Source organism: Caloenas nicobarica, chromosome 31 (genome assembly GCF_036013445.1).
Source record: "Caloenas nicobarica isolate bCalNic1 chromosome 31, bCalNic1.hap1, whole genome shotgun sequence".
Taxonomy (NCBI): Eukaryota; Metazoa; Chordata; class Aves; order Columbiformes; family Columbidae; genus Caloenas; species Caloenas nicobarica.
This window is the reverse complement of record NC_088275.1, coordinates 1520902-1547608: the sequence shown is the minus strand read 5'-3', so window position 1 is coordinate 1547608 and position 26707 is coordinate 1520902. Positions and strand designations below refer to the sequence as shown.

At 67.7% G+C, this 26707-nt stretch overlaps 3 protein-coding genes across 4 annotated transcripts; all 3 read right to left on the bottom strand.

Annotated features, from left to right (window-relative positions):
- Positions 1-257: 257 nt before the first annotated feature.
- Positions 258-3485, bottom strand: USF1 (upstream transcription factor 1). Of its 2 annotated transcripts, none has more exons than XM_065653968.1 (11): positions 3378-3485; positions 2370-2436; positions 2191-2240; positions 1855-1973; positions 1657-1758; positions 1384-1576; positions 1204-1291; positions 1028-1086; positions 698-792; positions 486-614; positions 258-390 (listed from the first exon to the last, which is right to left on the bottom strand). In XM_065653968.1, exons 2-11 carry the CDS (start codon positions 2375-2377, stop codon positions 301-303), a joined length of 933 nt encoding a protein of 310 aa, XP_065510040.1. In that variant the 5' UTR covers positions 2378-2436; positions 3378-3485; the 3' UTR covers positions 258-300. The 2 variants fall into 2 exon arrangements, with proteins under 2 accessions (XP_065510040.1, XP_065510042.1); XM_065653970.1 differs by having other exon boundaries at positions 1855-1967.
- Positions 3486-3930: 445 nt separating this feature from the next.
- On the bottom strand, positions 3931-12575 carry ARHGAP30 (Rho GTPase activating protein 30). Its single transcript, XM_065653908.1, has 12 exons — positions 12446-12575; positions 11954-12056; positions 9776-9920; positions 9623-9705; positions 9438-9545; positions 8653-8780; positions 7914-8067; positions 7697-7791; positions 7529-7600; positions 6453-7007; positions 5849-6111; positions 3931-5519 (listed from the first exon to the last, which is right to left on the bottom strand). Exons 1-12 carry the CDS (start codon positions 12552-12554, stop codon positions 3975-3977), a joined length of 3360 nt encoding a protein of 1119 aa, XP_065509980.1. The 5' UTR covers positions 12555-12575; the 3' UTR covers positions 3931-3974.
- A 1142-nt stretch (positions 12576-13717) lies between these two features.
- On the bottom strand, positions 13718-26190 carry NECTIN4 (nectin cell adhesion molecule 4). Its single transcript, XM_065653940.1, has 9 exons — positions 25989-26190; positions 21589-21942; positions 20339-20629; positions 19288-19402; positions 18605-18768; positions 17824-17971; positions 17656-17734; positions 15884-16000; positions 13718-14592 (listed from the first exon to the last, which is right to left on the bottom strand). Exons 1-9 carry the CDS (start codon positions 26053-26055, stop codon positions 14335-14337), a joined length of 1593 nt encoding a protein of 530 aa, XP_065510012.1. The 5' UTR covers positions 26056-26190; the 3' UTR covers positions 13718-14334.
- Between the last annotated feature and the right edge of the window lie 517 nt (positions 26191-26707).

The window sequence follows — 26707 nt, the reverse complement described above, 5'->3', positions numbered from 1 at the left end:
GGGGTCCCCGCAGGTTGGGGGGCGCAGGCAGGGGGCCGAGGCAGTGCTGGGGGGCCGCCCCCCTGGCCGAGAGCGTGTGCATGAAGCGCGGAGTTGGGGGGGGGACACGTGAGAGAGACGAAGGGGACACAGTGACACCCCAGGATGGGGGGGGGCTTGGGGGAAAAGGGGGGCAGGGGGGGTGGGGGACACAAACCAAACGGGGGGGTCCTGGTGTGGCGCCGGGGAGGTGCTGGCTGCGGGGGGGGGGGTGTGGCGCAGGGGGGGGACACCCCGGCCCCCCCTGTCCCCCTGTCCCCGTCAGTGGCTGTCGTTCTTGATGACGATCTCCACGCCGTGCTGGCGCAGCTGCGCCCGCAGGATCAGGTTCTTGTTCTTCAGATCCTCCACCTGGCACCGTTTTGGTGGTGGGGGGGTGGGAAAAGGGGGTGAGAACAAGTGTGACCCCCCCACACATGCCCAAGGGGCCCCCCCTGGTTCCTCACCTGCTGCCGCAGCACCTCGTTGTCCATCTGCAGCTGGTCCAGGCCCTGCAGCTCCTCGGACAGGCGGTGGTTGCTCTGCCGCAGCTCCTGGATGTAGTCGCAGGCTTTGGAGAGGATCCCGCCCTTGCTCTGCAGGGGGGGGACGTGGAGGGGTCAAGGGGGGGCATGGACACACCGGGGAGCCGCCCCCACGCCCCTGGGGGGGTCCCCACCTGCCCCGACTTGGTGTTCTCCATGGAGCAGTCGGGGATGATCTTGGAGAGCTGCACGATCCAGTTGTTGATCTTGTCCCGGCGCCGACGCTCCACTGCAGGGAGGGGGACACAGGGGGGTCAGCAGCGTCTGAGACCCCTGGCAGGACCCCCCCCGCCACAGGCAGGACCCCCCCACAACAACCCCTGCTCGCCCAAACGAGGTTTGATCCTCGACTGACAAGAGTTTCGTGATGTTGCGGGTGATTTTTTGACCCGACCGTGATCACCGGGGGCAACCGCGGTGACTGGGGACGGTCCTGCACCCCCCCCCCACAACCCCCCCGGTACCTTCGTTGTGCTGTGCCCGGCGCTTCTCGTCCCGGGTGGCCCGCGGGGCCTCCGATTTCCTGGGGGGAGAGCAACGGTGTCAATCCCGGTGACACTGGCGGGATCCCCACGATGGCACAGGGGACGTCCACCCGTTTGCGCCGGGGGGGGACACCGGGGCGGGGTTTGGCACTCACGGGGAGTAGGGGTGTGCGCGGGGGGTGATGGACCTTTGCGCCCCCCCCTGCAGCACCTCCTGCGGTGACATCATCACGAAGAATTGCCCTGAACGGCCCAAAATGACAAACGGGGTCAGAGCCGTGAGCAAGCAGGGGGTCCCGCGGGTTGTGACCCCGCCACCCCGTGTCCCCCCGAACCTGTGGGGGTTGGCTGCCCCAGCAGCGCCTCCGAGCTCTGCGTGGTGACGACGGCGGTGGCCGCGGTCCCCGCGCCGGCGGAGCTGCCGGCGTCGGCCACGGCAGCGGTGGGGAAGTAGGTGTAGTGGGTCTCGGTGGCCGCCGCCTCCGTCTCCACCGTGTCCTCGCTGGTGAAGGCGCCCTGGATGACGGCCTGGGGGACAGCGGGGTGACATGGCGGTGGCACAGCGCGCCACAGACGGCCCCGCGCCGGCAAACGGCCCCGGCACCCACCTGTGTCATGGACTGGGTGGCGGGGTAACCGCTGATGGCGCCCGCGCCCTCCGTCTGTCCGTCCAGCTGTCCGTCTGCCACTTGGATCACGCGGTACATCAGCTGCGCACAGGGACGCGGCTGTGGTCACCCCCGGCTGTCGTGTCCCCTCCAAAAGCCCCCGGGACCCCGCAAAACCCCCACCAGACCCCCCCGTACCTGCGTCCCGCCGTTCTCTGTGTGGAAGACATACTTGATGTTGGGGTCGCGGAAGGTGGTGGCCGACTGGATGCTGGCAATGGCGATGCTGGTGGGGTCCTCCCCGGTGGCCACTGCACCTTGAGGCGAGGGGGGGACACGCCATGACGGGGAGGGGGACACGCCGTGACGGGAAAGGGGGGACATGCCGCGATGTGGGGGGTCCCCCTCACTCGGGGACGAGGACAGGGTCTGGTGTCAGCCCAGCCAGAGCGCACCCAGCACTGGGGCTGAACTGGAGGCACCCAGAACCCCCCCCCAGGGCCCCCCCAAAGCCACCGCGGGGTCCCCGCTCACCTTCCTGGATCTGCACCGTCCCCTCTTCCGTCTCGGCTGCTTTCTGCTGCCTGCCAGGGGAGGGGGTCAGGGAGGGGACAGGGACCCCCGACACCCCACAGCCGGGACGTCCCCCTGTCACCGGCCCCCGTCACCGACACCCCGGGGCTTGGGGGGAGATCGGGGGGTCCCGCACTCACCCCTTCATCGCTCCGCTCCCTCAGGCATCAGCGGGGACGTCGCGGAGGAGCCTCGGCCTTCACAGCCCTGGGGGGGGCAAGGGGGGGTGAGGGATGGCAGCCTTGCTCCCCTCATCCCCTTCCTCCCCTCATCCCCTTCCTCCCCTCATCCCCTTCCTCCCCTCGTCCTCATCATCTTCCTCCCCTCCCCATTATCTTCCTCCCCTCCTCATCATCTTGTCCCCTCCTCATCCTCATTCTCTTCTCCCTCTCATCATCATCATCTTCCTCCCCTCCCCATCCCCTTCCTCCCCTCCTCATCCTCATCATCTTCTCCCCCTCATCACCATCATCCTCATCCTCCCCACGCCACCCCGGGGGTGACACCTCTCCCCACTGTCACCAACACCCGGGGACATCCCCGGGGCACCAGGACGGGGACGAAGCCACCGCGGAAACACCAAACCCGGTGCCGGCTGCACCGGCTGCACCGCGACAGCACCGCGGCCACCGTTTCGGGGTGTCCCCCCCGCCCCCCCGTTCCGCTGGCACATCCCGGGTGACACAGCTGTCCCCAAAGCCACCGGGGCCGATGGTTTGGGGTCCGGCTGGTGCCAGATCCCCGCGGTGACCCCGGGGTGGCCGTGTCACCCCCAAAACGGTGACCCTGCTCCGCTGGCACCAGGGACACCGTCACCCCCCCCACCCCGAGCGGGTCCGGCTCCCCCGGCCGGGCGCGGAAACGGGGTGTCAGGCTCGGGGGGACCCCGCCGTGCGGGGGTGACAGCGCCGGGGCGGCGGTGACAACCCGGGAAGGGGGTGACAGGCCCGAGGGGAAGCGGCGGATCCCGGCAGGGGGGACCCGCACCCCGCCGGCTGGGCCCGGGGGCCGCGGTCGGGCCCGCACCTCCCGGAGGCCGCGGCGGGGCCCGGCGCTGGGCCCGCGGGCCGGGGCGGGGGGTGTGTGTGCCCGGCGCGGCCCCGCCGCCGCCCCCGCCCGGCCCGGGCCCCCCCCGCCCCCGCCGTTACCTCGCCGCGCCGGGCCGCCCTGCGCGCGCTCGGCCCCTTGTCTCGCCATGGAGCCCCGCACATGCGCACGGCGCCGCCGCGCCGCCATGGCGGGTGCGGGCGGAAGCGGGTGCCTCCTGCGCGCCCCCGCCCCCGCCTCGCCGCCATCTTTGGGCAGGGGCGCCGCGTAGAGCTGCGCCGCCGCCATCTTGACGCCGGGCACGGCCTCCCCGCCCCTCCCCGCCGGCGCCATCTCAGGGCGTGCCGGCCCCCGCGGGCGCCATCTTAGACGGCGAAGCGCGGCGCTTCCGCCCGGCCGCCATCTTGCGTGAGGGCGGCGCCATCTTGGAGGCGGGCATCGCCCCCCGCGCCTCGCACCCCACTCGTGAAAACTGTCCCGGCCCACCGGCACCGCCGCCGCGGGGGGAGAGACCCCCCGCCCTGCTCCCCGCCCCGGCCAGGCTCGGGCTGCTGCCCAGGGACCCCCCCGCGCCGCCGGCGCCGTGAAGCCGCCCCGGGCGCCGCCATGTTGCGTGAAATGAGGCCTAAGTGACAAAGCCCAGCGCCTTTATTGTCCCCGTTGTCGCACAAATGTCACCAACCCCTTGTCCCCAGAGCTCAGCGCTCGCCCGTCGCCCCCTCAGCGCCCAGCTGGGCGCAGCTGAGGGGCCGCGGCCTCAGGGGGCCCATGTGGAAGGGCCGGGCGCGGGGGGCGGCGGGCGCCGGTTCGCCCCCGCCGTACGTCTGGATCCTCCTCACGGGCAGCGGCACCGGCTGCTCGGCGGCCAACGCCGCGTCCAAGGAGCTGCCGCCGCCCTCCCGCCAGCCCGCCCGCCGCGCCCCGGCCCCGGGGGGCCCCTCCACGGCGGGGGGAGCGCTGGGGGGCCTGGCGAACTGGGGTTTGGGGGGCACGACGGGCACGGAGCGGACGTGCTGCACCCGCACCCTGCGCGCGGCCAGGCGGGCCGGGGCGCTGCCGTCACCGCGCAGCGCGGGCCACCGCGGGCCTGCGGGACACGGACAGCCGGGGCGGGCGGCGGGGCCTGCCGCGTGGGGGACGGGCATGGGGACAAGCTCGGGGACAGGGCTGGGGACAGAGCTGGGGACGGACCCAGAGACAGAACTGGGGACAAGCTCAGGGACAGACCCAAGGACAGAGCTGGGGACGGACCCAGGGACAGAGCTGGGGACAAGCTCGGGGACAGAGCTGGGGACGGACCCAGGGACAGAACTGGGGACAGAACTGGGGATGGACCCAGGGACAGAGCTGGGGACAAGCTCAGGGACAGACCCAGGGACAGAGCTGGGGACGGACCCAGGGACAGAACTGGGGACAAGCTCAGGGACAGACGCAGGGACAGAGCTGGGGACAGATGCAGGGACAAATCCAGGAACAGACTCAGGGACAACCTTGGGGACAGACCCAGCGACAACCTCGTGGGCAGCCCCGGGGACAGACCCAGGGACAGCCTTGGGGACAACCCTGGGGGCAGACCCAGGGTCTGGGGGCTCCGCTGGCTCCTGGGGGGGCCCCTCCGGTGCGGGGGCTGGAGGGGACCCCGCTGAGGGGCGACCGGAGCCACCTCCATCCTCTTCAGTGTCCCCATCCTCTTCGACATCCCCCTCCTCCTCCATGTCCCCAACCTCTTCAGTGTCCCCATGCTCTTCAACGTCCGTTCTCCCAGGGCCACCACCCGCGGTCCCCTCCCCGCCACCCGCCTGCCTGGTGCCCAGTGTCCCCCGCTCTGGGGGCACCCCGGGTTGTTCCCTGTCACTCTCCTCCTCCTGCGGCACCGGGGACATGTCCTGGGGCTCTGGGGACACATCCTGGGGCGCTGGGGACATGTCCTGGGACTCTGGGGACACATCCTGGGGGGCAGCGGCACCAGGTTGGGCCGGGGGCTCCAGGACCGTCCCCAAACCCGGGGGCTGGTTGGGGGTCCCCAGCGGTGGCACCAGTGGGCTGAGCTCGTCGTGGGCGCTGAGGAACATGTCGTCCGAGTCGGTGTCCCTGGCACCATCCTCCGTGTCCCCAACGCTGTCCTCGGTGCCATCCTTGGTGTCCCCAGCGCTGTCCTCGGTGTCCCAGCCGCTGGGCGCCATGAAGAACATCTCCTCGTCCATGCACTCCTCGATGGACAGATAGCTGGGGGGCTCCCCTGCCTGGGGACAGGGACAGCGGGACAGTGACGGCCATGCTGGGGACCCCCCAGCCCCATCCAGTCCCCTCATCCCCGCCCTGTCCTGTCCATTGCTGTCCCCTCCATCCCTGTCCCTTCCATCCCCGTCCCCTCCATCTCTGTCCCCTCCATCCCCATCCCCTCATCCCCACCCTGTCCCCTCCATCCCTGTCCCTCCATCCCCGTCCCCTCCATCCCTGTCCCCTCATCCCCCCCTGTCCCCTCATCCCCCCGGCTGGGGACAGTGGCCGTGATCCTCCGCCCACCCTCCCACCGTGTCCCCAAAGCGAGGGGACAGCGACAGCCGCTCACATTCATGAACCCCCTCTCCATTCCCTCCTCCGCGGCCAGGAACGCGTCCCTGGTGTCCTCGGCGTCCCTGATGTCCCTGGCGTCCGGCGGCAGGGACCACGTCAACAGCTCCTCATCCCCGGTGTCCCCTGCGTCCAGTGGCAGGGCCGGTGTCACCGGCTCAGTGTCCCCGTCCAGCCAGGGCTCCTGGCAGTCCAGGAAGGCGAAGGAGTCACGAAGCTCCAGGGACAGTCGTGTCTGTGCCGCGGCCACTGTCCCCTCCCCTGCGGGCGAAATGGGGACACTGAGCCCGTGTGTCACCCTGAGGGTCCCTGCGGCCACTGTCCCCTCCCCTGCGGGTGAGATGGGGACACTGAGCCCGTGTGTCACCCTGAGGGTCCCTGCGGCCACTGTCCCCTCCCCTGCGGGCGAGATGGGGACACTGAGCCCGTGTGTCACCCTGAGGGTCCCTGCGGCCACTGTCCCCTCCCCTGCGGGCGAGATGGGGACACTGAGCCCGTGTGTCACCCTGAGGGTCCCTGCGGCCACTGTCCCCTCCCCTGTGGGTGAGATGGGGACACTGAGCCCGTGTGTCACCCCAAGGGTCCTGGTGGCCGCCACTCACCGGTGCGGTGCTGGGTGTCACCCGCATGATGCTCGGTGTCACCAGCGAGGTGCTGGGTGTCACTGCTGCTGTGCTCAGTGTCACCAGCGTGATGCTCAATGTCACGGCGGGTGGGCGCTGGGGGGCTGGCGGGGATGTCCCCTCCTGGGGGACTGTCCCCTCCTGGGGAGGTGTCCGGGCCCGGGGGGGTGTCCCTGCCCGGGCCACTGTCCCCTCCCTGGGGACTGTCCCCGGCCGGGGGTGCCAGCGCCGGGCAGGGCAGCCCCCGCGTCAGGCGGGACAGGCTGGCGCTGATGTGGAAGGGGACGGTGACGGCGAAGGGGCCGGAGATGTGGACCCCCCCGCGGTGCTCGGCGCGGCCACGGGCCCGGCCGGCGCGAGGGGTGCCCCAGGGGGGGCTGCTCTCGCCCCCCGGATCGGGCCCCGCTGGTGTCACCTCCGCTGTCCCCCCAGCTGGTGTCACCTCCGCTGTCCCCCCCGGCGCGGCGCAGGCGTCGAAGCTCTCCCGGCGTGGTGGCGGCGTCACCGGCCGTGGCACGCTCAGCCCGGGGTCACCTGTTCCCCGAGGTGGGGGACAATCAGGGTGGGGGACCCGGGTGGTGCCTGTCGGGGTGTCTGTCCCCACCCTGTCCTCTCTGTCCCTGTGCCACCTTCTCCAAACCCAGCCCTGTCCCCTTCACCCCTGTCCCCTCCATCCCATCCCCATCCCCTCCATCCCATCGCTGTCCCCTCCATCCCATCTCTGTCCCCTCCATCCCATCCCTGTCCCCTCCATCCCTGTCCCCTCCATCCCATCTCTGTCCCCTCCATCCCATCCCTGTCCCCTCCTTCCCATCGCTGTCCCCTCCATCCCATCTCTGTCCCCTCCATCCCATCCCTGTCCCCTCCATCCCTGTCCCCTCCATCCCATCTCTGTCCCCTCCATCCCATCCCTGTCCCCTCCTTCCCATCCCTGTCCCCTCCATCCCTGTCCCCTCCATCCCATCCCTGTCCCCTCCTTCCCATCGCTGTCCCCTCCATCGCTGTCCCCTCCACCCCCCCGCCCCCATGGCCCCCACATGTCCCCTCGCTGTCACCGGCGCAGGGGACAGCGCTGAGCGAGTCCATGCTCTTGGCCGGGCGCAGGCTGGAGCCACTGCACTTGTCACCTGCGGGGAGGGACACGGGAAACGGGGACACGCGAGGTGGCGGCGGGGACGGGTCCGGGGACAGCGGGAGACAGCGGGGGACACCGAGACTCCCACCTTTGTCCTTCCCCGGCTTGCGCTTGGGCTCGTGGCCGGAGCGGCCGAGGTGGAAGATGGATCTCCAGTTGCGGGCTTTGAGGGAGCCCTTCCGCCTGGGGACACGGGGACACAGGGGGACACTTGCTCATGTGCACAAGCACGTGCCCCACTCGTGCGTGGCGCTGCCCGGGCAGGGGGTCCCCGGGTGTCCCCAGGGGGTGACAGCGGGTCCCACCTGTGGTCACCGAGCTCGATGATGGTGTGGTAGGGCCGAATCGGGGGGGGCCCGTCCCCCTGGCTGAGCGTGGCCGGGACGTGGTACGGGGGGGACTGAGCGTCCCCTTGTCCCCCCCCCGGCAGCAGCAGCGACCGCCGGGGACACTCACTGCCTGTGGGACACGGGGACGGGGGTCAGGGGGACACGAGATGACGCCAGGACAGGGGGTCAGGGTGACACAGGGTCAGGGTGACACAGGGATGGGGGGTCAGGGGGACACAGGGACAGGGGGTCAGGGTGACACAGGGACAGGGGGTCAGGGTGACACAGGGACAGGGGTGACACAGGGACAGGGGGTCAGGGTGACACAGGGACAGGGGTGACGCCGGGACAGGGGGTCAGGGTGACAGTGGGACAGGGATCAGGGTGACACAGGGATGGGGGTGACGCCAGGACAGGGGGTGAGGTGACAGTGGGACAGGGGGTGATGCCAGGACAGGGGGGTCAGGGTGACACAGGGTCAGGGTGACACAGGGACAGGGGGTCAGGGTGACACAGGGACGGGGGCTGAGGGTGACACGAGGATGGGGATGACACCAGGATGGGGCTCAAGGTGACAAAGGGATGGGGGGTGACACCAGGATTAGGGGGTCAGGGTGACACGAGGATGGGGATGACACCAGGATGGAGCTCAGGGTGCCAAAGGGACGGGGGGTGACACAGGGATGGGGGTCGGGGTGACACCGCTGTCACCCACCGGGCAGGGGCGCGTCCCCGAAGAGCTGGGGGACGTGTGTGAGGACGAACTCCACCACGATGGCCTGGACCCGAACCTCCAGGAACGCGGCCGTGCCGTTCAGCCCCGTCACCTCGATGTCCCGCGACCTGCGGGGACACGGGGACAGGGACGGACGTTGGGGACACCCCAGGGCTGCGTGTCACCTGTGTTCCCAGCCCCCCACGTCCCCCCACCCCCCCAGCACATCCCTTTGCCCCTGTCCCTCCATATCCCCCCATGTCCCTCCATGTCCCCAAGTGTCCCCGTGTCCCCACCGCAGCAGGTTGGGCGCCCAGACGATCGCCAGGTCCCTTGTCCCCCCATGTCCCCCTGTCCCCCCATGTCACCCCATGTCCCCATGTCCCCACCGCAGCAGGTTGGGCGCCCAGACGATCACCAGGTCCTCTGTCCCCCCATGTCCCCCAATGTCCCCTCATGTCCCCTCATGTCCCCGTGTCCCCACCACAGCAGGTTGGGCACCCAAATGGTCTCCAGGTTCCCTGTCCCCCCATGTCACCCCATGTCCCCATGTCCCCACCGCAGCAGGTTGGGCACCCAGACGATTTCCAGGTCCCCTGTCCCCCCATGTCCCCCTGTCCCCCCATGTCCCCCCATGTCCCCCTGTCCCCCCATGTCACCCCATGTCCCCGTGTCTCCACCGCAGCAGGTTGGGCGCCCAGACGATTTCCAGGTCCCCTGTCCCCCCATGTCCCCCCATGTCCCCCTGTGTCCCCCTGTGTCCCCCCATGTCCCCGCGTCCCCACCGCAGCAGGTTGGGCGCCCAGACGATCGCCAGGTTCCGCGCGTGCATGTTGGTGCGGCCGCTGTGCGACGCCATGAGCAGCAGGTGCCGCATCAGGAACTCCAGCGTCCTGCGGGGGGACACCTCGGTGACAGTGACACCCACGGGGTGGGGACAGCGGCCCCGGGGTCCCCACGTCCCCGATACCTATAGTGCGGCGGCGGCAGCTCCTTCAGCACCTCCTTGATCTTCACCAGCCGAGCCTCCTCCAGCTGCGTGGCCACCGCGTCCTGGGGGACAACGGGGGTGACAAGTGCCACCCGGGGGTGGGGACACTGGGGGACATGGGGGGACACTCACGGCAAACTTGTCGTAGAGCTGGTAGGTGAGGAGAGGGTTGGGCAGCTCGCGGAAATAGGACTTGAGCAGGGAGCTGACGCAGTGGATGTCCTGCAGGTAAATGTCCCTGCGCAGGTCGGGGCAGCCCGTCCCCTCGAACTCCTGCCTGCGGGACAGGGGACAGCTCGGGGACAGGGACAGGAGAGTGGCAGGGACAGGGAGGGCGGTGGGGACGCGGGGATGGTGGGGACAGGGGGATGCTGTGGGTGCCAGGGGCACAGGGACACAGCGGATGTGGGAACACGGGGGATATGGGGGGACAGGGGGACAGTGGGGGTGTTGGGGACACAGGGGACACTGGGGGTGTTGGGGACACAGGGGACACTGGGGGTGTTGGGAACACTGCAGACACTGGGGGTGTTGGGGACACTGCAGACACTGGGGACACTGGGGATGTTGGGGACACAGGGGACACTGGGGGTGTTGGGGACACAGGGGACACTGGGGACACTGGGGGTGTTGGGGACACAGGGGACACTGGGGGTGTTGGGGACACTGCAGACACTGGGGATGTTGGGGACTCTGGAGACACAGGGAACACTATGGGTGTTGGGGACACAGGGGACACTGGGGGTGTTGGGGACACAGGGGACACGGGACACTGGGGGTGTTGGGGACACTGCAGACACAGGGGACACTGGGGGTGTTGGGGACACAGGGGACACTGGGGGTGTTGGGGACACTGGGGATGTTGGGGGCACGAGGGGTGTTGGGGACACTGCGGACACAGGGGACACTGCGGACACAGGGGGTGTTGGGGACGCGGGAAAAGGGGAGGAAAGAAACACTCAAGGAAAAAACGGAGAAGAGCAAAACGGTGAAAAAAAACCCCCACAAATATGGAGAATTAAAGAGAAAAAGAAAGAACAAAAGAGCAAATAAAGAAAAAGGAAGGGAAGGAGCTGCGGGGGGGGACAGGGGGACAGGACGGGGGGATGGGGCCCAATCCGGCCCCCTCGGCACCGGGGGCGGGTCCTGCGCTGTGACTGTCCCCGTCCTGTCCCTGTCCTGTCCCCGTCGTCCCCTCCCCACCTCCACCCTTCCGGTCCCGGCACCGTCATCCTGCACCTTCATCCTGTCTGCTCCCCCCTCATCTTCATCCCCATCTGCATCCCCGCCCTCGTCCTCATCTTCATCCCCATCCACATCTTCATCCTCATCTCCATCTTCATCTTCATCCCTATCTTCATCCCCATCCCCATCCCTGTCCTCATCTTCATCCACGTCCTCATCTTCATCCACCTCCTCATCTTCATCTCCATCCCCATCCGCATCCCCGTTCCCACCCTCATCCCCGTCCTCATCTTCATCCACATCTCCATCCCCATCCTCATCCACATCTCCATCCCCATCCTCATCCCCATCCCCATTTTCTACCCATGTCCCTCCTGTTTTCCTCCTGTTTGACCCCATCTGGCCTCCAGCTCCATCCCAGTTCCCTCCAAACTCCATCCCACCTACTCCGGCTCCAGCCCCATCGTCTCCAACTCCATCATCTCCATCCCACCTGCTCCAGCTCCATCTCCACCTGGTCCGTCACCTCCATCCCATCCCACCGCTCCCATCTCCATCCCAACTGCTCCAGCTCCAGCCCCATCATCTCCAGATCCATCATCTCCATCCCATTGTTCCCATCTCCATCCCCATCTGTTCCATCATCCCCATCCCAGCTCCATCCCGTCGCTCTGGTCTCCATCACAAGTGCTCCTGCTCCAGCCCCATCATCTCCATCCCCATCATCTCTATCCCTGTCATCTCCATCTCCGTCATCTCCATCCCCATCATCTGTATCCTCATCATCTCCAGCCCCATCGTCTATATCCCCATCATCTCCAGCCCCGTCATCTCTATCCCCATCATCCCCAGCTCCATCATCTCTGTCCCCCATCATCTCCAGCCCCATCATCTATATCCCCACCATCTATATCCCCATCACCTCCAGCCCCATCACCTCCAGCTCCATCATCTCTGCCCCCCATCATCTCCAACCCCATCATCTATATCCCCATCATCTGTATCCCCATCATCTCCAGCTCCATCATCTCTGTCCCCCATCATCTCCAGCCCCATCATCTCCAGCCCCATCATCTATATCCCCATCATCTCCATCCCCATCCCCTCCACCCCGTCCCTCCTCACCGCAGCCGCTGGATGTTGGAGGAGACGCCCGAGAGCCGGTAGATGCCATCGACCACCCCGTGCTGCTCCACAAACTCAGTGCAGCTCCTCAGCACCTGGGGCACTGCGGGACGGTGTCACCGCTGTCACCCCCGCCCTGCCCTGCTCCCCGCCACAGCCACGGGTGACACTGGGGACCCGGGGACAGTGTCCCCATGGGACAGCTGGTCCCTGCACCTCCAGCTCTTGGGGACACCAGAGCCCACAGCAGCCTGGGGCCACCGAGTCCCCAGCGACGGGGCCACCGTCTCCAACCTCTCAGGACCACCGTGGGGCCGCGCCAAGGTGCGGGGACCCCCCAAATCTCGGGGGGCCTCACCAGGATGTGCCGCGGCCGCGCCAGTTACTCAACCACCGGTGATGCAACCGCGTGGCTGCGTCACCCCCGTCCCCTCCCCGCGGCACCGGGCGGGGGCTCGGTGGGGACAAGGGGGGGGACAGGGGGACACTCACCGTCCGTCCCCGCCTGCTGCAGGTGCTCGCGGAGGTCGCAGCCGAACACCCGCTCGCGGGAGCCGCCCTTGCGCCTCGCCCGCTGCCGCGCCTTCAGCGCCAGCGACATGGGGGCGGCCGGACCCCCGGCCCGTCCGGCGGGTCACACGCGGCCCATGGCCCCGGTGGCGCCGCGGCGGTGGCCGGCGGGGGGACGGGGCCCCCCGAGAGGAAACGCGGCGGCCCCGGGTGCCGCGGCGGCGCAGGAAGGCGGTGGCCGCGCTCGAGGCGCTTCCTGCTGCTCGGCGCCTCGAAACCGCAGGGCAGGGCGCGGGCGGCACGCGTGCGCACCATGCTGGGCGCCCCGGCACGCCCCGGCACGCTCGTGCACGTCGTGCGCGCTCGTGATGCTTGTGCGTGCTTGCTCGTGCGCGCCTGCGCGGGCCTGGGCACGCTTGTGCATGTCGTGCGTGCTTGTGCGTGCTTGCGCGTGCTTGCACATGCTCATGCACGCTCGCATGATCTTGAGATGCTTGCACACGCTCGTGCCCGCTTGCACGGGCCTTGGCGTGCTCACGCACGCTCGTGTGTGCTCATACATGCTTGCACATGCTCGTGCACACTTGCACAGGCCTGGGCGTGCTCGCACTTGCTTGTGCATGCTCATGCATGCTTGCACGATCTCCTGATGCTCGCATATGCTTGTGCAGGCTCGCATGATCGATCTTGTGATGCTTGCACACGCTCGTGCCCGCTTGCACGGGCCTTGGCATGCTCACGCACGCTTGTGTGTGCTCATACATGCTTGCACATGCTCGTGCACGCTCGCATGAGCTTGCGACGCTTGTGCGTGCTTGCTCGTGCACACCCGCATGGGCCTGGGCATGCTCGCGCATGCTTGTGCGTGCACGTGTGTGCTTGCACAATCTGATGCTCGCGCGATCTGATGCTCACACATGCTCATGCACGCTTGCACGATCTTGTGATGCTTCCACGTGCTCACGGACGGTTACGCGAGCTTGGGCACGCTCACGCACGCTCGCACAATCTCCTGGTGCTCGTGCACGCTCACACGCCTTGCTGACGCTCGCGTGTGCTCCTGCACACTCGCACGAGGCCGCGCACGCTTGCGTGCACCTCTACCCACGCATTAGCAGCCGCCCCGCGCACCCTGCAGCGGCGGGGGCAGCACCCCGGGGTGCCCGTCCTTGCACACGCGTGTGCGCCAGCATCTCCCCCTCCCCGCTGAGACCACACGCACGGGACACGGGCCCCAGGCCCCGCGCGGGGGTTTATTTACAAGCGCGGCTCCGCCGGGGGGGCCCCGTCCTATACAGCTCTGTACACGTGGGGCGCGATGGCCCCAGGGACCCCCCAACAGTCCCCACCAGGGGGGGGTCCCGCGGCGGTTTGGGGGGAGGGGGAGGTTTTTTGGGGGGTTTCAGGATCAGGGAGGGGACACAAGCGTCCCAAGTGCCACCGGCAAACCGTGTCCCCAGCGGCGCGCGGGGGGAGCCACCGCGGCCCGAGGGATGGTCAGGGGTGGGGGGCTGGTCCCCAGGGGGGCTCCTGTCCCCGTCCTGTGCTCGGGGTGTCCCCCCGTTGGCGGGTGGTCCCCGGTGGCTCCAGCGCCCGCCAGCCCTGGGTGCTTTTGTCACCTCTTTGCGTGTCCGGTGCCGGCAGCGAGGTGACATTTGGGGACCGGAGCCTGTCCCCGGGGCACTGTGAGTGTCCCCAGCCTGTGCCAGCGGCGGCGACGTGACATTTGGGGACTCTGTCCTAAGGCACGACGCGTGTCCCCAGCCTGTGCCAGCAGCGGGGTGACACCCGGGGACCGGAGCCAGCCCGGTGGGCGGCGGAGCGGCGGGGGGACACGGGGGGTCCCCGGGTGTCCCCCCGGCCCAGCCCGGTCACACCAGGTGGCCGCGGCCGTTGATGTAGATGCCGTTGGTGCTGGGCCGCGCCTGCAGCATCCCGTTCTCCTGCACGAAGTGCGTCATGGCCACCTTGATGGGGTTGTCCCTGTCCCCGCCGCCGTCCTCCTCCTCCTCCTTGGGCTCCTTCCCCGGCGGCAGCGGCAGCAGCGGCAGCGCCGGCGCCTCCGTCTGCGTCTCGATCTCCCGCACGGTCGAGAGCGTCGAGTAGCTGCGGCCCTCGGGCTCCTCGCTCTGCGGGGACGAGGGACGGGGTCACCAAGAGGGACAAGGGATAAGGGACGGGGTCACCAAGAGGGACAAGGGATGAGGTCAACAAAAGGGACAAGGGACAGGGTCACCAGTGGCCCTGGGGACAAGGGACAAGGTCAGCAACAGGGACAAGGGATAAGGGACGGGGTCACCAGAAGGGACAAGGGACGGAGTCACCAATGGCCTCGGGGACAAGGGACAGGGTCACCAACAGGGACAAGGGATAAGGGACAGGGTCACCAACAGGGACAAGGGACGGGGTCACCAGTGGCCCCGGGGACAAGGTCAGCAACAGGGACAAGGGACGGGGTCACCAACAGGAACAAGGGACAAGGGACGAGGTCGCCAAAAGGGACAAGGGACAAGGGACAAGGTCACCAACAGGGACAAGGGACGAGGTCACCAACAGGGACAAGGGACGAGGTTACCAACAGGGACAAGGGACGAGGGACAGGGTCACCAACAGGGACAAGGGACGGGGTCACCAATGGCCTCGGGGACAAGGGACAAGGTCAGCAACAGGGACAAGGGACGGGGTCACCAACAGGAACAAGGGACAAGGGACAGGGTCACCAACAGAGACAAGGGACGGGGTCATCAATGGCCTTGGGGACAACGTCAGCAACAGGGACAAGGGACAGGGTCACCAACAGGAACAAGGGATGGAGTCACCAATGGCCTCGGGGACAAGGGACGGGGTCACCAAAAGGGACAAGGGACAGGGTCACCAATGGCCTCAGGGACAAGGGACAGGGTCACCAACAGGGACGAGGGACAGAGTCACCAATGGCCCCAAGGACCCCCATGGGTGTGGGGGCTTTGCACACACAGAAGGGGAGTTTGCACATGTGCAAGGCAACGTTTGCACGTGTGCAAGGGGTTTGCACACCCAGAAAGCGGAGTTGCACACGTGGAGTTGGGGTTGCACGTGTGCAAGGGTTTTGCACCCCACCAAGGAGGGTTTGCACACCCAGAAGGGGGGTTGCACACGTGCAAGGGGTTTGCACACGTGCAAGGGGTTTGCACCCCACCAAGGAGGGTTTGCACACCCAGAAGGGGGGTTGCACACGTGCAAGGGGTTTGCACCCCACCAAGGAGGGTTTGCACACCCAGAAGGGGGTTTGCTAATGTGCAGGGGGGGTGGAACCCCCGAGGAGGGTTTGCATGCCCAGAAGGGGGTTGCACGTGTGCAAGGGGTTTGCACAAGCGGAAAGCAGGTTGCACACCCAGAAGGGGGTCACCGCCGTGCCCCCCGCCGTCCCAGGGCTCTCACCATGGCGGAGCAGATGCTGGTGCCGCGCAGGCTGTCCCCGCGCAGGCTGTCCCCACGCAGGCTGCCCTGCCGGCTGCCCTGCCGGCTCTCCGTGCGCAGCTGCAGCGTCTCCTCCAGCTGCAACAGCCCCGTGAGACACAGCACCCCGAAACCCAATCCCCCAGACACCCTGGTACCCAGACCCCCAGCACCGTGATACCCAACCCCATGGGCACCCCAAAACCCAGATCCCCAGCGCCCCAAAACCCAGCCCCCCAGCACCCCAAATCCCAGACCCCCAGCACCCTGATTACCCAGCCCCCCAGCACCCCAAAACCCAGCACCCTGAAGCCCAGCCCCATGGGCACCCCAAATCCCAGACCCCCAGCACCCCAAATCCCAGACCCCCAGCACCCTGATTACCCAGCCCCCCAGCACCCCAAAACCCAGCACCCTGAAGCCCAGCCCCATGGGCACCCCAAAACCCAGATCCCCAGCACCCCAAATCCCAGACCCCCAGCACCCTGATTACCCAGCCCCCCAGCACCCTGATTACCCAGCACCCCAGCACTTTGAAACCTGTCCCCACGGGTACCCCGAAACCCAGCCCCATGGGCACCCCAAAACACAGCCCCCTGGCACCCCAAAACCCAGACCCCCAGGCACCCTGATAGCCAGCCCTATGGACACCCCAAAACCCAGACCCCCAGCATCCTGAATCCCAGACTCCCAGCACACTGATTACCCAGCCCCCCAAAACCCAGACACACAGGCACCCCAAAACCCAGCACCCCAGGCACCCCAAAAGCCAGCCCCCAGCACCCCAAAGTCCAGCCCCATGGGCACCCCAACCTCCTGGCGCCCCAATACCCAACTCCCTGGGCACCCCGAAACCCAGCCCTTGGGCACCCTGCCCCCCATCCTCCTTCAACAGCCTGATACCCACCACCCAGGTACCTCAACACCCCAAACCCATCACCCGGGTACCCCAGACACCCTGAAATCCCCCACCTGGGAACCCCAGCACCCCAAAACCCATCACTCCAACACCCATCACCCCAATGCCCCAATACCCGTCACCCAGCACCTCAGACCCCAATACCCATCATCCAGACACCCCAGACCCCAATACCCATCACCCAGCACCCCAACATCCATCACCCAGACACCCCAACACTCATCACCCAGCATCCCAGTACCCACCACCTCAGATACCCCAATACTCACCACCCCAGACCCCAATACCCATTATCCCAGATACCCCAATACCCACCACCCCAGATACCCCAATACCCACCACCCCAGACACCCCAATACCCATCATCCCAGATACCCCAATACCCACCACCCCAGACACCCCAATACCCATCATCCCAGATACCCCAATACCCACCACCCCAGATCCCAATACCCATTATCCCAGATACCCCAATACCCATCACCCCAGACCCCCTAATACCCCAATACCCACCACCCCAGACCCCAATACCCATCATCCCAGATACCCCAATACCCACCGCCCCAGATACCCCAATACCCACCACCCCAGACACCCCAATACCCATTATCCCAGATACCCCAATACCCACCACCCCAGACCCCCCAATACCCCAATACCCACCACCCCAGACCCCAATACCCACCACCCCAGACTCCCCAATACCCCAATACCCACCACCCCAGACCCCAATACCCATCATCCCAGATACCCCAATACCCATCACCCCAGACACCCCAATACCCATCATCCCAGATACCCCAACACCCAGCACCCCAACACCCAGCACCCCCACCTGTGTGCGCGTGTCGGTGCTGTGGCTGGAGTGCAGGCGCCGGATCGAGTTCTCCCGCGTGAGCGTCAGCTCCTCCTCACTGGGGACACGGGGTGGGGGGGACACGCTCAGCAGGGGACCCCCCACCTCGCCCCCACCTCCCCACCACGTCTCTGCCCCCCCTCTTACTACTTCTCGGAGATGCGCTTGGTCTTGCGCTTGTGGTAAAGGGTCATGACGACGACGACGATGACGAGGACGCAGAGCAGGACGGCGGCGATGACACCCACGACGACCACCGAGGCTGAGACCAGGTCCACCTTGCGCACCGCGTCATCTGCGGGGATGCGGGGGACCGGTGAGCGTGTGGGAGGGTGGACGGACAGATGGACAAGCCCAGAGGTGAGCAGGTGGTTGGGTAAACAAGAGGTGGAGAGATGGATGGACAGAGAGATGTGTCAGAGGGATGGATCGATGGATGGATGGATGGGTGGACGGGTGGGTGGACAGACGGACGGGTGGGTGGACGGACAGGAGGACAATGGGACAGATGAGTGTACGGACAGGCACATGGATGGATGGAGAAACCGAGAGTGAGAAGTGAAAGGGGGATGGACAGATGGACGGACGGACAGATGGACGGACAGGTGGGTGGATGAGGAAATGGAGGCAGAGGTGGGTGGGCAGAGTGAGGGGGGGACGGCCGGACAGACAAACAGAAGGACAGACGAGCAGATGGACAGATGGATGGACGGACAAACGGGTGAAGGGACGGAAAGGAGCATCTGGGGAAGGACAGAGCCTGGGGGGGACACACAGACAGACGGAAAGGGGGACAGACGGGTGGGTGGCGGGAAGAAGAGCCCGGGGATGGACAGACAGACGGACACAGCAGCTCGCCCCCCGCCCCGCCAGGCTCCCCTGGGACCCCCAAACCCCCCCACGCCCCCCGGGGGTCCCCGACCCCCACCTTCCACCCGGCCCTTGACGCTGACGTTGGCTCGCGCCTCCTTGGTGGCCACGCGGTTGGTGACACGGCAGACATAGGCGCCGGCGTCGGTGGCGGCGAGGGGCCGCTGGAACAGCAGGGTGTCCCCCCGCGCCCGCACCCCCGCGGGCAGCGGCGCCTCCAACCTGCGGTGGCACCGGCGGCACCGTCAGCGCCGGTGGCACCGGTGGGCTCGGGCAAGCGCTGGCGGCGTCGGTGGCGGCGCCATCAAAGCCGGGGCTGCCGGTTCCCACGGTGACGCCCCGGCGGGACCTGCCCGGGCACGGCACCGCCGCCACGGCACGGGCACGCCCAGGCGGGGACGCAGGACACGGCAGGGGACACCACAGGGACATGGAACATGGGCACAGGTAGGGGACGCGGCAGGGACACCGGCACGGGCGGGGGGACATGGCACAGGCACGTAGGGACATGGTGGGGACATCAGCACGGACAGGGGACACGGCAGGGGACATGGCAGGGACACAGGCAGGGGACACAGCAGGGACAGGAACACGCTCTGGACACCTGGCAGGGACATGGACGTGCACGGGGGGACACGGACACCGGCAGGGGACACCGTGGCAGGGGACACCGTGGCACACAGGGCAGTGCCACCAGCACCCAGGGGACAGCAGGACCCGGGATGGGGACGGTGGCCTCACCGCGTCCAGTTGTAGGTGGGGGGGGGGTTCCCGTCCCCCAGGCAGGTCAGCGCCGCCCCCTCCATCCCCTCGCGCCACTCGTCCGTGTGTCCCAGCACCGAGGCGTCCGACAGGTCTGGGGACAGGGACAGTGTCCCCCCGCGTGCTTCCGGGCATCCTCCACGTCCCCTCTGCTCCCAACGCCCCGTCCTCCGTGCCGATGTCCCCCGTGTCCTCAGTGCCCCCCGTGTCCCCAACATCCTCCACGTCCCTCAATGCCTCCCATGTTCTCTCTGTCCCCAACGCTCCCCATGTCCCCAATGCCCCCAGTGTCCCACATGCTCTCCACGTCCCCACTGTTCCTGTGTCTCTCAATCCTCCCTATGTCCCCTATGTCCCCCAGTGCCCCCCACATCCTCCATGTCCCTCAATGCCCTCAATGTTCCCCATGTCCCCAATATCCTCCACGTCCCTCAACGTCCCCCATGACCCTCAATGCCCCCCATGCCCTCCAGATCCTAAATGTCCCCCATGTCCCCAACATCCTCCACATCCCTCAATGCCCCCATGCTCTCCATGACCCCAACATTCCCCATGTCCCCAACATCCTCCACATCTCTCAATGTCCCCCATGCTCTCCATGACCCCAATGTTCCCCACGTCCCCAGTGTCCCCATGGCCCCAGCATCTTCCACGTCCCTCAATGCCCCCCATGCCCTCCATGTCCCAAATGCTCCCCATGTCCCCAGTGTCCCCATCACCCCCATGCTCTCCCTGTCCACAACATCCTCCACATCTTTCAGTGTCCCCCATGCTCTCCATGACCCCAATGTTTCCCACGTCCCCAGTATCTTCCACGTCCCTCAATGCCCCCCATGCCCTCCATGTCCCCAGTGTCCCCATCACCCCCATGCTCTCCATGTCCCCAACATCCTCCACATCTCTCAGTGTCTCCCATACTCTCCATGACCCCAATATTCCCCACATCCCCAGTGTCCCCATGTCCCCATTATCCTCCACATCCCTCAATGCCCCCCGTGCCCCAAATGCTCCCCATGTCCCCATGGCGCACAGGCGACGCTGAGCAGGTGGGTGATCCTCTTCTCGTGGCGCAGACCGGGATGCTCCACCACGCAGGTCAGGCTCTTGCCGTTCATGCTGCGCCCGGGCACCAGGAAGAACTCGCTGGTGACGGACGCCGAGCGGGCGTGCGCCGAGCGGCGCGTGGCGTTGGTGCCGCGCACCTCAGTCTCCCAGCGCACCGAGGGCACTGGGTTCCCCTCCGCCGTGCACGAGGCCGCCAGCGTCCGGCCCTGGCCCTCCTCCAGCGGCGGCCCCGGGTTCAGTATGGGCAGCGGCGGCACTGCGGGCGGCACCGGGCTCAGCCGCGCTGGTGCCTTGTGGGGTGCCCGGTGCCCGTCCCCCTGCACCCAATACCACTGCCCTTCAGCCCGTGGCCATCGCGGTGCGGCCATTGCCCCGTGGCCACCACACTGTGCCCACCACCCCATCTCCTCATCCCCCCCGTGCCCACTGCCCCTTGGCCACCACCCATTGCCCACCACCCCATGCCCATTGTCCTGCACCCATCGCCCCTTGGACGCCACCCTGTGCCCATTGTCCCTTGGCCACCACCCCCTCCTCATCCCCCCATGCCCACTGCCCCTTGGCCACCACCCATCACCCCCTGGCCACCACCCATTGCCCATCACCATGCACCCATCACCCCTTGGCCACCACCTGTCACCCCATGGCCATTGCCCTGCACCCAAGAGCCCTTGCCCACCACCCATCGCCCCTTGGCCACCACCTCATGCCCACCACCCCATCCTCATCCCCCCATGTCCGCTGCCCCTTGGCCACCACCCATTGCCCACCACCCTATGCCCATCACCATGCACCCATCACCTGTCACCCTATGCCCATTGCCCTGCACCCAAGAGCCCTTGCCCACCACCCATCGCCCCTTGGTCACCACCTCATGCCCACCACCCCATCCTCATCCTGCTGTGCCCGCTGCCCCTTGGCCACCAGCCATCGCCCCTTGGCCACCATCCCATGCACACCACCCCATGCCCATCGCCCTGTGCCCATCACCCCATGCCCATTGCCCTGAGCCCCATCAGCCCTTGGCCACCAGCCACCGCCCCTTGGCCACCACCTCATGCCCATCGCCCCTTGGCCAGCACCCATTGCCCCTTGGCCACCACCCCATCCTCATTGCCCTGTGCCCATCGCCCTATTGCTCTACACCCACCACCCCATGCCCATCGCCCCGCGCCCACCACCCACCACCCTGTGCCCCCCGCCCCGGGCACTCACCCAGCACCTTGAGCGTGAGGTGCCCCTCGAAGCTGCCGCGGGGGAAGGTGATGAGGTGACACTCGTAGTCGCCCTCGTCCCCCTGCACCGCGTTGCGCAGCACGATGGCCCCGTCCTCCAGCTCGCCGCCCGCCGCCCGCCGCAGCACCCGCCCGGCGTACGGCTCCTGCACGTGCTCCCCGTGCTGCCGGTCCAGCACCGCCAGGCGCGCCCGCGTCCCCTCGGGCCCCCGCTTCAGCCACGTCACCTGCACCACCTGCTCCTGCTCCTGCGCCCGGTACCGGCACGGCAGCACCACGTCCTGGCCCAGCACCGCCGTCACGCTGGGCTGCACCTCCACCACCCCGGCGCGGCCTGCGGGCACATGGCATGGCACCATGGGGCACGTGGCACGGTACCACGGGGCACACGCACGCGTGCATGCTCGTGTGGGCGCTCACGTGTGCACAGGAACGCTCCGGCACGCTTGCACACGCTGCAACACGCTTGTGCCTGCATTCACACACGTGCAGGAACACTCGGGCACGCTTGCACACGCTCCGGCACACGTGGGAGCATTTGTTCTTGCACTCACATACATGCAGGAACACTTGTGCACGCTTGCACATGCTCCGACATGCTTGTGCTGGCACTCACATACAAGCAAGAACACTCAGGCAAGCTTACGCACACTCCGGCACGCTTGGGCACGCTTGTTCTTGCACTCATATACATGCAGAAACACTTGTGCACACTTGCACACGCTCCAACATGCTTGTTCTTGCACTCACACACACACACCAGAACACTCATGCACACTTGCACACGCTCCAACATGCTTGTGCTGGCACTCATGTACACGCAAGAACACTTGGGCACACTTGCACATGCTCCAGCATGCTTGGACACACTTGCTCTTGCACTCACATACATACAAGAACACTTGCACACACTCCAGCACGCTTGTGTTTGCACTCGCATACACATCAGTACACTTGGGCACGCTTGCAGATGCTCCAGCACTCTTGGGCACACTTGTTCTTGCACTCACATACATGCAGAAGCACTCAGGCACACTTGCACATGCTCCAGCACGCTCGGACACGCTTGTTCTTGCACTCACAAACGTGCAAGAACACTTGGGCACGCTTGCGCACGCTCCAGCACCCTTGCGTTTGCACTCACATACATGCAGAAACAGTCAGGCATGCTTGCACGAACTCCAGCACACTTGTTCTTGCACTCATGTACACACCAGAACACTCATGCACACTTGCACACACTCTGACACACTTGTGCTGCATTCACGTACAAGCAAGAACGCTCAGGCACACTTACGCACGCTCCGGCACACTTGGGAACGCTTGTTCTTGCACTCACATACATGCAAGAACACTTGTGCACACTTGCACACGCTCCAACATGCTTGGACATGCTTGTTCTTGCACTCACATACATGCAAGATCACTTGCACATGCTTGCGCAGGCTCCAGCATGCTTGTGTCTGCATTCACACACATGCAGAAACACTTGGGCACGCTTGCACAAGCTCCAGCATGCTTGTTCTGGCACTCATGTACACACCAGAACACTTGGGCATGCTTGGGCACGCTTGTTCTCGAATTCGCATACGTGCATGTACACTTGTGCACACTTGTGCACACTCTGACATGCTTGTGCTGGCACTCACACACATGCAGGAACGCTTGCACACGCTCCGTCACACTTGGGCATGCTTGTTCTTGCACTCACATATGTGCAAAAACACTCGTGCACGCTTGCACATGCTCCAACATGCTTGTGCTGGCACTCGTGCAAAAAGACTTGGGCATGCTAGCACACACTCAGGCACACTCGGGCAAGCTCACGCGTGCTCGGATGTGCTCACACATGCGCACGCACGCTCAGCACGTTTGCGCAGGCTCCCGCACACTTGGGTGCACACAGACATGGCTGTGCATGCTCGCACACATGTGGACGTGCTCACGCTTGCACACGCTCACACACACTTGGGCACGCTCAGACACGCTCCCAGACACCCGCGCACACCTGTGCATGTTCATGCACACTTGGGCACGCTCAGACACGCTCCCAGACACCTTCACACACCTGTGCATGCTCGTGCACACTTCGGCACGGTCCGACACGCTTGCTCAGGCTCCCAGCCACCTGCACACACCTGCGCACGCTCACGCACACTTGGGCACGCTCCCAGCCACCTGCACACACCTGCGCACACTCATGCACACGCTCCGACACGCTCCCAGCCACCTGCACACACCGGCGCATGTTTGTGCACACTTGGGCACGCTCAGATGTGCTCCCAGACACCTCCACACACCTGTGCATGCTCGTGCACACGTGGGCACGGTCTGACACGCTTGCTCAGGCTCCCAGCCACTTGCCCACACCTGTGCACACTCATGCACATGCTCCGACACGCTCCCAGCCACCTGCACACACCTGTGCATGTTCATGCACACTTGGGCACGCTCAGACACGCTCCCAGACAGCTCCACACACCTGTGCATGCTCGTGCACACGTGGGCACGGTCTGACACGCTTGCTCAGGCTCCCAGCCACCTGCACACGCACGCTTGGGCACGCTCCCAGCCACCTGCACGCACCCGTGCACACTCATGCACACGCTCCGACACGCTCACGCGCACCCCTGCACGCCCGAGGACGCTCGCCGACGTTCGTGCCCGCTCTCACACACACGCAGGAGCATCCACCCGCGCTCGGCCGCGCTCGCACGCCCGTGCCGCTCCCGCGCGCTCGCTCCCGCTCCCGTGTCCCCGTCGCGGGTGTCGGGGCGTGGCGGGAACCACGCCCGCCCGCCGGGCGACGCCGGGGGAAGCGGCCGGGCCGGCACGGCCAGCCCAACCGGCCGGCGCGGATGCCGGGCCGTGCCGCGGCTTGCGGAGGCCACCCGCCCCCGCCGGCCCCCGGGGCCTCCCCGCCGAGCCCCCCACCGAGCCCGGCCTAATTACCCCCCGATTAGTCGCCGGATTAATTAAATAATTGCGGCGCTCCCCAGGCCCGTGAGTCACGGCCGTGCCGCCACGCCAGTCTCGGCCCTGCCTCAGTTTCCCCCGGCGCGGCCGCGGGCCCCGCGGGGTCGGGGTGCCGGGGGTGGGGGGGGCGGGTGCCGGGATGCCGGTGCCGTCGGGGCTGGCGGGGCGGCCCCCGCCGCGGGGCGTCCCCGCCCAGCGGGGCCGAGCGCGTGGGAACGGGGCCGGGAACGGAGCCGGGAACCGGCTGAACCGGCTCCCGCGGCCCCCACGCCCCGGCCGGGCTCGCGCCCGCGGGATGCGGCACCGGGGAGACGGGGCGGGGGGTCCCGTGCTTGGGGTGGGGGGGGACACACACCCCCGGGGGGTGCACACGCGTGGGTGAACCCCCGTGACCGCCCCAGCCGACCCCCCCGGCCCGGGGGCCGCAGCCCTGACCTCAGGAGGTGGGGGGGGGCTCGGGGGGGGTTCGTGCCCCCGGTGGGTGGGGGTGACCACCGGGCCGCCCCCCCGCCCGCGGCACGAAGCCCCCGACCCCCCCAACTAACGCTGTGAGTCCCGGGGGGGCCAGTAACCCCTGCGGTGACGTCACCCCCCGCGGCGCCCAGCGCGTTCCCACGGGTCCCACGCCAGTGGGGAAACTGAGGCAGGGCAGGGGGGCAGAGCACAGAACCCCCCCCTTGGGTACAGTACCCATTTGGGCACAGCGCGGGGGGGCGGGTGGCCCCCTCCCCCCCCCAAAACGTAGGAAGACAATGGGGAGGGGGCGGGGACCCCCCCGGGCAGGCTGGTCCCCCCTACTGTACCCACATCCCCCGCTGCCGGGTGTCCCCCGTTCCCACGGTGTGTCCCCAGAGGGGTCCGTCCCTTCGCAGGGGGTTTGGGGGGGTGGCAGACACGGACGCGCAGGTGCGCGCACACGGACACGCACGCACAAGTGCGCGCACACGCGTGTCCGCCGCCCCCGGCGCAACCCCCGGCGCGGCGCGCGCCCGCGCACAGCCCGGACACACGGACACGCACACGGACACACGGACACGCATACGGACACACGGACACGCGCGGCCACAGGTGCGCGAAGCCACAGGTGCACACGCGAGCGCACACGCACGCACACCCCCCCGCACACACACAGCCCCGGTCCCGCAGCCCCGGAGCAGCCGGTACCCCCGGTCCCGGTTTCCCAGCCCGTGGGCTGCCGGTGTCCCCGCGTCTCCCCCGCGCCCCCCGCGACCCCCGCCCCGAGGGGGCCGGTGCTCCCGCCCCGGTCCCCACCCCCAGGCCCGTCTCCCAGCCCGGAGGAGCCGGTGCTGCCGGTCCCGCTGCTGCCGGTCCCGGTTCCCCCGCTTGGGGTCCCAACTCCGTGTCCCGGTCCGCGCCCCCGCCCCGGTGCCGGTCGTTCCTTACCGGTGGCGGCGAGGAAGAGGAGGAGGAGGAGAAAGGGCGTCCCGGGCCGCATCCCGCGGGGGGCCATGCGGACACCTGGGGGCTCACGGCGCTGCCCGGCCCCCCCCGGCCAGCACCATCCGGGCCGAACCGGGCTGCACCGGGCCAAACCGAGCCGAACCGGGCGGCACCGAGCTGGGCCGGGACCAAGCGAGCCGAACCGGGCGGCACCGGGACCGACCGGGCTGAGCCTCCCCGGGCCGAACCGGGCGGCTCCGGGCCGAGAGCGGCGGAGGGGCCGGTGCTGCGCCGCTCCGGACGGGACGGGACGGGACGGGGGGGGCGGAGCCGCGGCGGGGGCGGGGCCGCAGGGGGCGGGGCCTGAAGGGGTGGGGTCGGCAGGGCGGGGCCGGGCGGGGCGGACCGGTCCGGCAGGTCGGGGCAGGGGCGGCGCCGGGCGGGGCCTTAAAGGGGCGACAGTCACCGGCGGGCCCCACCCGGGCGCTCCCCGCCGCGTCACACGGAGGCTCCCGGGGGGGGGGGCCCGGTGACCCCCCCCACCCGCCCGTGGGGACACCCCCGTGCCCCTCCCAGTGTCCCCCCATGTCCCTCCCAGTCCTCCCCCCCAGACGCCCCTCAGGGTGAGACCCCAAAACATCCCCGTTTCTACCCACCCCCCCCCGGGATGACATCGACCACCCACCCTAAAACCTGGGGTCTCCAAATCCCGCCGGACACCA